Source organism: Ascaphus truei, chromosome 4, assembly GCF_040206685.1.
Source record: "Ascaphus truei isolate aAscTru1 chromosome 4, aAscTru1.hap1, whole genome shotgun sequence".
Lineage (NCBI taxonomy): Eukaryota > Metazoa > Chordata > Amphibia > Anura > Ascaphidae > Ascaphus > Ascaphus truei.
Genome location: NC_134486.1, coordinates 66138566 through 66150981, shown reverse-complemented (window position 1 = coordinate 66150981; position 12416 = coordinate 66138566). Strand labels below are relative to the sequence as shown.

Here is a 12416-nt window from a genome sequence, read left to right as displayed (position 1 = left end):
ATACTAGTACTTGAAAGAAAAGGTGTGAACTAAACAGTTTAAACACAGGAGAATGTCACTATTTGGTCTCCGTTATGTTGAGATGTCCAAGAAGCAAGTGATTTATCAATTAATTTAAACAAGATTTCCCTCCTCTGGAAATAAAGCACTCATTTAAGGGTGTCTCTTATGTCCAATGGTGTAGTCTGTCTACTCAGCCAAAACAGAACACTTTCCTTTGACTGGTGAATTGTTTTTCATCTGAACTAGGACACAACAATTCTGTGTACTATAGATTCTTAGGTTCCTTGACATATTCAAGGACAAGCATGAAAATCGTTCCTAAACCACGCTGATCCTTTCCACGCCACCACCTAGGTACCTTCTAGAGGGGACATACCTTCTGAAGGCAACTGAAGAAATGTTGTGTTATGAGAGGCACTACTACAACATATAAACAGCGCCGTTTATATTACATACAGCTCCTGTATTACTAGCTTTCTGTAATACAGAATATTAAATGGCATACACGGTTTACATTTGGCATTTGCATTTATAGACTTACTCTACAAAATATTTTTTTTAGATACAGAAAATGTGAGACCCCAATCTGCCAACTGTCAACCTATGCATGTATTCAGATACACAGTCCTGGGGCTTAGGTTACAATGGCTGCCCAGACTGGCCAGGGATCCGGGCTCTAACATGCCATCTTTAAACTAATCATTTGCAGGATTTCATACAAAAGATCACGGCTTCTCCATCTCTTGTTCTACACGTTTTAGTCACCCATTTCCCCAAAGTGGGGCGTGATCCAAAACATGTCAGACATCATGCAATTTAAAAAGGTATTGGAAATTACCGAAACACATTAGATGGCCAAATGTACAGTAACATGCTATTGCTCCCTCTTCCACTGTGAACATTGACAAATCCTACAAAAGCTATATTATTTCCCGCTTTTCATTTTAATAACATTTCAAACGCCAGTGTAAGATTTGGCCATGCTTGCATCAATGCCTTTACATTATTTACACTGCGGCACAGCAATCAATATCAGCTTACAAACCTCATATCATAGCAACCCTACTGACAACAAGGACAAGAAATGCTGTAGCTTACCTTGTAGCTGCTTAAACCGTCCCTCTAGCTGGTTGTAATTGTATGGTACCTGGGCTGTGTATCCTGGGGACAATGGCTCGGGCATGCTCGAAGTTCTTTGTAATTCCATGTATAAAAAATAGTGCAACACACTGAGCTGTAGAATTCATACAACATAGAACGTTCGAACGTATACCCAGACAGCCCGGATTTCCTTTCCAGGCTGCTTGAAGTGGTGTGAGTCTTGGGTAAATACAGCCTCAGTTCAAAATCCCGCAGGCACGTTTATGGCGAGCTGTATGCATTGGAGTCAACCATGAACCAGGATGGCTGCATGGAATCCTCTCCAATGGGGGGTGGGGGGTTTCAAGCAGATCTAATCTAACCTGAACAAATCAGCAAAAGAAGCCAGTCTTTGCAGCATGCTGGAGAAATGTGTGGCAGCATGAGCATATGCACGCTGTGCAGAAAGCCACAAGCAGCAGCACACCTCCTGAAACCTTTCTGGTTTGCAATGTAATCAGTAGCCACTCTGTGTATTTAGTGGTGATGTCACTTGATTAGCATAAGACATTGTAAAGGAAGCAGAGGCTGTACCAAGCTGAACAGGGGAGGGTGGGGGAGGCCGAATCATGAAGAGCACAATACACAAGTGCTAAGCATGAGCATGCAATTATGGAATGGAGATCAGATGCTACAACCCGCTACATGTGAAGCTGCAAGCACCGGGCATTGTGGGGGCATTGGCACACATGGGCTGGTGTAACCGGCAGACATGGTATGCTCCTACACAAAGCTGCTGGAATTACAAATCTTTTGTTTAAGAGCCTCATGTAACGGAAAAGTCTCAGATTACCATCAAATGGGAAGGAGTACACAGCCCTCTCCTCCTCATCGCTTCACTCACATCAATAGATGTCACATGTGTACCGAGCAAGGCATTCCAGCGTGCTTCATAAAATACAAACATTACACGCAGTGTCAATACACACTTTGTATTGTAACATCAGGAATCCGCAGAGATTAGCAACTCATGCACCGTGTATGTGGGGCAGAGACATTTTTGTTGCAAGTTACATTTTTTACTATTAAAAATTCCAAAGGATCAACTATTAATATACAAAATCTCGATAATAGATAAATATTCAATTATCCCAACTTTTAGCGGCATTAAATATAACAGAAGCTAGATGTTGGTATGCAATATACTATCCATCTCCAATGTATTACAGTTACGCATACTGTATATTATTTTTTTGTAAGCAATCTGTAATGTTATGAATATTATCTGGGATTGCCATTGACACTTCATTATTTCCCAGTCAAAACCTTTTTTCTTTTGATGTGTGTGTTTTAAAATGACTTGTTTATTTTATCCAGAGTACAAGTAGATTTGTATATTTACTTTTTTTTTTTAAAAATCCATCTGAAAACACATTCCAAAGAGCTTGGCCTCTGTATATAAACTGTTTTTATTTTGTATTATTATTTGGCACAGACCCACTATTTTCTGAAAGCAAATGCCACCATTGCATACATATGATTTGTGCGATGGTGGTGGGAGGCAGGAGTTTATCCATAGGTGTGTTCACTGCCCAGTTAACAGATAAGCAAGAAAACTTTATTAAACCTTAAACTGCCACCCAGTCTTGGGAATCCTTCCATGTTTTAGAATGTGTCGATATTCCTCGCCAAGGTCCGAGCACTGATGTGTTTCTGTGCTGTATGAAGGTATGTTAAAGCTACACCCATACTGTACTTTTTATAATCACCTGTACAGGCAGTCCTCGGTTATCCAATGGAATCCGTTCTGGAAGCAGCGTTGGGTAGTGAAACCGTTGTAAAGTGAGTCCCATGTTAATCAGTGGCGGTGAGTGTTGGATAACGCATTCCGGCGTCGAAAAATGGCCCAAAGGGAGGCTTTGTAAAGCGTTGGATACGCCATTCGTTGTAAAGTGAAACGTTGGATAACGAGGACTACCTGTATTGGGAAGTAGGTGGGGTGGGGGGCGATTTGTGCTCCCACAAAATCCAAAGAGCCCCATGTTCCATATTCACGATCAGAGAAAAATATACTTGTTCATTGGACAATGTATGGGTGCCAGGGTCCGGCACGCTCCAGCACCCAATAGAAACCAGCAAATGGCATCGGGACAAGACGGTGCAGGTTTTGCTATTGGTGACCCCATTGCATATTTGTAGTTTATTTTTGTGATTAACTGGCAATAAAAACTACAAATATATCGTGTGAAACGGAGGGTTCCCCGGGGTCCGAGGACCTCGCATTTATGTACAGTAGTATTACAAAGATAACAAATATTTTGGGGGAGATTGCGGATTTAATACCTGAAAAGGGCTCTCCAAGGAGGAGAATTAACGTGTTCAGTGCTACCGTATATCACAGGCCCTTGCAGCACCGCATGGATTAATCCAGCCGTACAATACTATACACCTACAATATTTACCACCATCAATATAATAACAAAATAATATTGCATGCATCATTTTATTTATAACACGCCAATGTATGCAGCGCTTTACAATATTACAATACAGGACGTATAAAGTACAAACAATAGGGATACGAGCAGCAAATACATTATACCATAGAGCCAAGAGAGACCTTGCACCAATGAGCTTACATTTTAATTTAAAATGATAATGTTATATGAACATAACAGGTAAAAATAGGTTTTACTATTGCCTTTTTTCCAACGCAGAGAATATGAACGGTCACATACCGTGCATTTCTTTGCAACCTGAGCAAAGTCACACACCTATACTAAACACTTACAGTAACATTAACTCACAGCTCCACCCTCTGCAAACAGTCGTTTCTATGGTAGCCCCACACTCCCCGAGAGTAACTCTAGATAAGACAAAGATGTAGAAGAAGAAGAAAAAAATACGTTAAGAGTATACATACAATTATTAGCCTTGGTATTGAGAAATTCCATTGATTCTTGGCTGAAAGCGCAGCCACTTTTAATGGTCAGCCATTCAGAACACTATGTGCAGCATTCGGGCTGATGATACCACACTGTACTTTCATAATCTTAATATTAACTGAAATTACTGCGGCATACCGTTGCCACAGTATTAAGCGGGGCAGTTGCACCAAGCTCAGACAAAAAATGTAAGCAATATGAGCACCGTAACATTTAATAATGTGATAATTACATTTTCGCCTCAGCCTACCCAGTTGGGAAATGTGACATGCTAGTCAAAATCAACGTTTTCCTTTACCATTGGCTAATTGCCCAGACACGCTGGCAGATATAATTATAACTACAGTATGCACAACATCTTCCACGTCCGAAGGCCACGCAAAGGATAACATAAGGAGAAGGAGAGCACATTAGACCGCAAAGGAAGAGAGGCCAACACTCCATATAGGTCAGTCCCTATGAAAGGTTAATTATCTGACCAATCAGTGACCGTAATGAGCGTGTACGCTCTTCGACTAGGGCAAGGGGTTCCCTCGCCCCAAGGTTCTCTTTTAGGTCTAGTGCTCCGCGCGTATTTTAATTGTGCACTGGTAACATGATTGAGCTCTGTGTATTTGATTAGCACCACATACAAATAAATGAACAGTCTGGAGAAGGTTCACACACGGCTCTAAACCCCCAATACAGATAGTTCTGCTTCTTGTTTTCAGAGGGCCCCATGGATTTCTGGCACTGTTTTTCCAAGTTGCTGTGTAATGACGTGGTTAAAATACCACAGTAAGAGTCACCATCTGGCAAAATAGTAATGTGCCAGCATAAGTGGCACAGCTACATACAACACTGGTGGCAGCACTCTCAAACATAACCAGCACTCCGACTTAAAAGTCATGTAATACAGGAAGTAATGATTTTGCTGCCCAATAATGAATTGTGTGAGAGGGGACAGAAGTAAAGTTACATATACCCACCCCTGTGCCACAAAGAGCACATACAGACGGAGTTGATCAGAAATAGAAAGGCAAGACGTATTGAGCGTAAAACGGCTTATAAAAGGTAACAAAAAAAGGTAGTGTAAAAATTGCACATTATTTGGCAAAAACAATCCAATCCCCATTTTTGCATAATAGACAGCACTCTGATGTGCCACCTCCATAAAGCCAGTAATATCATATTATGTATTAGTCACATCTGCACATCCATATGCCGCATTATGTTCAAAGATATTCGTAAAATATTTTCAGACTTCAGACAACAACACATACTACCACTAATGCCCATAATTTTCTTTTTAGCTGTTACATATAAAACAAAGAATATATATCCAGGCACTTCAGCAACTCGTGAAAAATACTGGTGGTTTATTTAGTTACACAGGTGCGTGTATGCAACAAACGGTTCTGCTCATATTGGCCTTTATTAGGGCCTCATGAAGGACAATATGGGCCGAAACGTTTATTGCATACACGCACAGATGTAACGAAATAAACCACAAGTACCTTTCACTAGGTTGTGAAGTGCCTGGATAGATGCATACTATCCTTGTATTATCAATTCAACAGAACTGCGTGTTTATCGGGAAGCACCCAACACCTTGACTACGGCATATTATCGAATGCAAGGAGTGCACCACCCAGCCATTGTTGTATATAAAACAAAGACATGGCAAGAAAAAACATGCAACCATGCTTAAAAAAAATTGTTCTAAATTGAATCTGTTCTCGATGCATCAAATACAAATAAACATGAAAATTCAGGCAGAATTTATAACTCTGCACAATGAGATAATGTAAGGATAAGACCACAATTTGTGTACATGATCATCTTGTGGTCAATGACTCATCTGAAGCTGTTAACGATTATGTGTGAAAGTAGCCCATTTCAAAAGGCACTACAGTACTGCCATTTATGATTGAATCACATTCAGAAACAGAAATACTATCCAGTAACAAAAGCTCAAACCCAAATGGGCAATCCCACCTCTGACCTAAGTGAACGAATAGCAATAGGTTAATTGTACTGTAGGTAAATCAGCACCTTAAAGAGGCAATCCAAGCCTGCTAAATTTGTGGATAATTTAACATAGGAGTGAAGCAGGGGAACTCCGGAGCTGAACCCCGTTAATTTCAGCTTCAGGGACTCCCTGCTTCCAGAGATACACACCTCCAAAGTAGGTGCCGGTAGCCTCTCTCCTCGGCTGCCAGGGAACACGTAATGGTCGTAGACCTTGCGCCCTGCTGGCCAATAAGAAGCCATGACATCATCGGTGCGGCTTCCTATTGGCCCATGTGACGAGAGAGCTTCAAACTTTAAAGCCCTGCTTGCTCAGCCGGAGCGGCTACCGGCCCCTACTTCGAAGGTAAGTATCGCCGGAAGTAGGGGGACCCAGGAGCTGAAATGAATGGTTTTCAGCTAGAGACCCACCAGCTTGGATTGCTCCTTTAAATGTCAGACACAGATAAGCATTTCCAAATGATTTAAAGGATTTTTTTTATGATCTTCACTATCTCTTGTGATAAGACTGTTTGTGAGTACAAGAATGCACAGTACATTGTCAATCAAAATTGTTTCTCTTTCTAAAGTATGTTGCCATTATTAGTCAAATGGATTAAGGGAAGGGCAAGTATAAAGCGCACATTTTATAGGATCTAATGAACGTTCATTGTTCAAAGGATACAAAGCAGAATAATGTTCAGTTTAAGGGTGATTGAAACTTTTCAGGACACTATATTGCCTGGGATCAGTCAAACTGTTTTGTTAGTAATAGTCTGATGAGTAGGCTAGAAGATTTATTAAGTAGGGGTTTCCAGAACACATTTTCGAACAGTTTATACTAAAATAAATAAATAAATGGGAGTTGTGATATATAGGGAGGGACCAGAAAATTCTATGCACAGTTCTGTTACACACTTGTTCTCATTTCAGAATAAATGTATATCCTGATCACCGTCACACCACCGACCACCGGCCCATGAGAGGTTAAGATGTGCTCCCTTGCACGTATGTGAAATTTAGTGTTGGGTATAAACGGGCCTATTTTACCAACTCAATGTGTGGGATTTTAGCTAATCTAGGGGCATACGCAGCCTCTTTGTAACAGCGTTGACATTTTCCATGTTAAATTGTCCAACGCTGCCCAACACCGATTTAAGAGTACAAGCCCCAGACCCGGCCAATACCACTTATGGGGAGCATCATACCAGTCTGTCCCATTGGACCAATTAGATCCAAGAAGGAGTCTGTTTTAATGCTAAGCACTAAAGCATTAACTTTGCATTTGTACATCAATTTGACCATTCAAAGGTCAGATTGCAGTCACAACGCAAAGCAGCTTTCCTAAGAACCCACCATTTAATAATGAGCTCATCTTGCATTTAGCATCGTGACCCTTAAATACCCCATGTTTTCATTTTAAATCAATAAACTTTAATTACTCTGTAAGATGGAGGGTGAGAGTTCACAAACCGAACTCCCATTATTCAGTTAATAAACATTGGTAAAAATCTATTGCTTTTACCAATTACTCAGATTTTAAGACTACAAATCGGGTTGTCTTAATAATTTTAGTAGTTTTCTTTAGAAAAGAATCTGGCTGGTAGATGTCTCTGTACAGCCAGTCAGACCCCAGGAGATTTCCTAGTTTCAGACGGTCACTCAGGATGGAATCCCCTGGATCAGCAGAAATGCAAAAGGCATTGTCTGTTTTCCAAACTGGCCACCCAGCGATGCACTAAGAACAGGAACAAGATCTCATGAAGGGAGGAGAATTTCCTGGTTTAGGGCGCAAAGGGTCTTACACCACGACACCTTACAGTCCAAGTAGTTTGCTGCTGTAACCCTTTTGCTGGTTGTGTGTATGTGTGTGTATATGTGTGTATATGTGTGTGTGTGTGTATGTGTGTATGTGTATATGTGCGTATATATATGTGTATGTGTATATGTGCGTATATATATGTGTATGTGTATATGTGCGTATGTGTGCGTGTATATATATATATATATATATATATATATATATATATATATATAAAAATATTACTGTATGCTCATCTGCATGTCTTAGACAGGTCTGCAATCCCGCCTTTCACCATTATCACCCAGCACTTTCACTGCAGCAAAGGATTGTGGGAAATGACATGCAAACGAGCACACAGTATGTATGTATGTATGTACAGTATGTATGTATATATACATACATATATAATGAAATCCCCCCATTGCCTGCAGGACGGCTGCTTAGGCACATATAGAATCAGTACCTTTTAATGTTGATCTAAATAAATATAGATGTATATATATATATATATAAACATTAAAAGGTGCTGATTCTATATGTGCCTAAGCAGCCGTCCAGCAGGCAATGGGGAATTTCAGCGAGACTGTCCGGTCGTGCGCGTCGGCACATATAAATACAGCCTTCAAATAACAATTTTACTTATTGGTATCTACTAGTCGCCTGAATTCTGTCTTAGCAAGTTATTGTTTTCTGACTAAAGGTGATCAAAGACTGATAAAAAAAACAAAAAAACTCAAAGCATGTTTACCATGGAAATAAAAATAAAATCCCTTCGGTATATTTAACAAAGTAAACATGTCCCTTCACTTTGGTCCTGGAAGAGACTTCCCCCTTTAAAGATCACCGGGATGGCATCACAAGACGGGGTTCCTGTTTGTTCATACTGCCACCCAAGATTCCTCCCTTTCATTGTGCTGTGTACTTTGTAAAGTGCACCCACGAGAATAAACAAACCAGCTAAACAGTTTAAACAGATTTGCTTCTGCCAATCACAACTGTTTTCCATTTAGCCCCGTTGCTGCCTATTGCTATTTCTGCATCTAAAATCACAAGGTTTTCATGTGCACAAAACCCTAAAGCTACATTTTTTTTTATCATGTTCTTGAGCTTTGAATAAATCAATTGTTTGAAGTAGCAATGAATTGTGAATCCTCAACTAATTTGAAATTGATGATCAGAGGAATGCAAATCCTCCTATAACTTTTCCAAAGACTCGTTGTTACACGGTCATGTCTAGAAAAAACAGGATCAGGTTTCCTCATTTAAAAAGTATACATAACAAATAGTTCAAATGTTGTAGTATGTGCAAGTACAGTGATACCGTGAGCCCAAAACACACACACTTCTTTAGTCTCTTTATAAACTTGGAATATAATTAAATGCACCTTTTATAGTCTCAATATTTGTTAGATTTGGACAAATTGTTCCCCTAAAAACGCCGTTCTCACTTAACAAAAGGAAGATATTTTGCCTGCAATCAAAGAGGGGTGCAAAGGAAATGATCCAGGGAATCCACACACGAGTGCCGCAGGTCTTCCGGGATCGTGAAGACGTGATCACTTGGGGTAGAGTTTAGTGTACGTGGTCACTTCCGTTCTGAACGCATTCACAGCTTCGCCTACATGGGAGGGGTGGCCAACTCCAGTCTTCATGGGCCACCAACAGGTCAGGTTTCAAGGATATCCCTGCTTCAGCGCAGGTGGCTCAGGTCATTCTAAGCCACAACTGCAGGCCAAGCACCCATTTCTACTGCGGTGTTACCAGCGGAGTGGAAAACCTGGGGTGTTTCTCGCCCTGTCTTTTGTAATGACTTTATTTTAGTTTGCTAAATGTATTTAGGATTTGATCTTCAACTACTTCAGTTGCTGTAGTGCAGAATAAAGTATTAGGTGATACATTTTTGTAGGGGGGGTGCCGAGCATGCACATTGGAAGTGAAACTTCTTAGCCTTGTGAGAGAAATTGGTATGTGTTTTTTTTATTTTCATAGAATGAAAGACTTCTGTGATGCTGCTTCCCCCCCCCCCCCAGCAGAAATGTGAAAAGTGTTTAATTAAATGAACGGTACCATGTTATACATGTGCATACAGCCACACACTGCCAGTAAGAGGTATAAGGCATTTTGAGGTTTCTTGACAGTGTGTGTGCGCGAGTATGACAGTGTGAGTATATATACACATAATATATATGTATATGTATATATGTGTATATGTGTATATGTGTATACACACACACACACACACACACAATCCAGAAAACCAGGCACTCGCATACGTGTCGATATAGGTGGTAGTAGGGTGCAAATATATATAGTGTGTAATATCCGGATCCCTGCCACTACCAGTATCGGCGTGTAGAGGATAGCGAGAGTCTGCGGCAGTGGTTTTCAACCTTTTTTTGCAGGGGGACCGAGGCCTGATGCGCAGGCAGGGGGACCGAGGCCTGATGCGCAGGCAGGGGGACCGAGGCCTGATGCGCAGGCAGGGGGACCGAGGCCTGATGCGCAGGCAGGGGGACCGAGGCCTGATGCGCAGGCAGGGGGACCGAGGCCTGATGCGCAGGCAGGGGTACCGAGGCCTGATGCGCAGGCAGAAGGCCTGATGTCGTGGAGGCAGAGGGACAGAGGTATGATGCGCTTGTTGAGGCAGAGGGATTATGTGCACGCCCCATAACTCATGCACTAACACCGCTGACCGCGTTACTGACAACTAGTGCCCACTTATGCAGTCAAACTCTGCACATGCGCAGTATGCTACTTCCGTTTCATAGGAAGTCAAAACAATTCATTTTACCCTATGAGATTTTTTAACTTGCCACCGCCAGCTAAGAAGTTTCATTTAAAAAAAAAAAGGTACCACCTAATACTGAATGAAGCACACCCTTAATCTATACTTATTTTAAGCATTTTTTCATTCTTCATTATTCTATTTTTAGTTTTTCCATAGTTTGAAATAAGATAAAGTTAGCACAAAAACCACATCCAATACTGTACACAGAAATTCTTCATTATAAGTGCCCCAAGAATACAGACCCTCAGTGCATTCATGCAAAGACATCTGGGCTTCCTACCCTAACGCTTAACACGTCTGGTTATACTTTCTATGTGAATACAACTGCATTTATTTTAGAATAACTTTCCTACGGTGTTAGAATAAATGTAGATTTTGTTTCTTCATTTTTAAACCACAGTATTACTTTTTTGTAATCCACCTCAACCACCTCTTGTTACTTTGTGTAATATTTCAGCATCACAGCAATACTACCCTCTGATTAAATCGAATTGCCCCTTTCTACCATTAAAGGGGTTGAGAGATCTTTTAATAGACCAACAAACTCGAAAGGGCGATTAAAAGGTATCACAACAAAATGTACACTGCTCCTGGACCAATACAACTGATGAACACTATCTAATACTTTTAAAAGGAAATGGATCAACTCAAATTCTGTGTTCTATTAATGTTCCTTCAATCTCTGAGCAGCAGTTCATGATGCTTCCATTTCATATACAGGGAGTCAACATGGAAGTGCAGCTACTGAATGGGCAGGGTATGGATTAATGATGGCATTATCATGGAATGTGGGGATGGATTTATTTAATTAAGGCTGTGTGTCTGTGGGGTCTTTGTTATTGTTTTGTTGGTAGTTCATGTAGGATATACTTGGACCTGGTTGTATCATGCTGGACCTGTGAGTAATGAGGCAGATCATAAGGGGCCCATTGCAATTAATACAATGTATATTGCCATGTTTGGAGTATGACATTATAATACACAAGACCATGACCCAACACACTTTATGCACACGTATCTAAAAACGATGCTAAACTAATTTAATGCAATACAAATAAAGTATGCAAAGCTATAAAGGAGCTCAAACATCTTCTCGTCACTAAACCAGATATGGGGCTAACCAACCAATATCCAATTCACTTGCAAGTTTGGTGCTTTTGTTAGTCTTAAAACTTGTTGTGGCCAGTGGTTCCCAAGGAGAAGTTTGACAACCACTGTTCTGGAGCGATATAAATCATACGTGTCATGTATTATATTAGGAGTAAATCATGAGAACAGCGAGCATGTACAGTACGTAAGCCATAACAAAACAACATTACATGTGCTTCCAAGTAATCGTTATTCTGCATTGGAATGTACAATAGTGAGAACATGAGCCACTTACATGCTGAATAACCAGAGATCGTAACAATATTATCAAACTTAAATTATGTGTTTGTCTTCAACAAAAATAAAAACAACTGCAGCAGACTTACAATTAAAGCTGCAGTTCAAGCAATATCCTGCATGTGTTTTTTTTTTTTTTTAAATAAATCAGTTCTGTAGTAAGAAAAAATACTTTTAGCATTTTCGGTTTTAAAAAAAACAACTTTGACAAACCAATTTTCTTGTATTCTATTTTTAAAAGCATGCTTGTTGCTATAGCAACCATTTACATTCCCCATATTTAAAGATGTCGCCAAACTTTGCCGATCAATAGACGGAGAACGAATTGACCAGCAGCTATGCAGTTCTTTAGGTAAGTAGAGATTGCCCACATAAAACTATTGAAGTAAAAAAAAAAACTAAAAAAAAAAAAAAACTAAAA

At 40.3% G+C, this 12416-nt stretch overlaps 1 protein-coding gene across 3 annotated transcripts in view; it reads right to left on the bottom strand.

The window, feature by feature from the left end:
* Positions 1–12416, bottom strand: part of SPTBN1 (spectrin beta, non-erythrocytic 1) — a 155999-nt gene that overhangs the window by 86163 nt on the left and 57420 nt on the right. The window contains exon 1 of one of the 3 annotated variants that reach the window (XM_075595947.1): positions 1102–1610. The exons of the other annotated variants lie outside the window; for them this stretch is intronic. Coding sequence (XP_075452062.1) covers positions 1102–1210 — 109 coding nt within the window. The 5' untranslated portion in view covers positions 1211–1610. Of the gene's footprint in view, positions 1–1101; positions 1611–12416 lie in introns of those variants that run through there. 3 annotated transcript variants of the gene reach the window in all.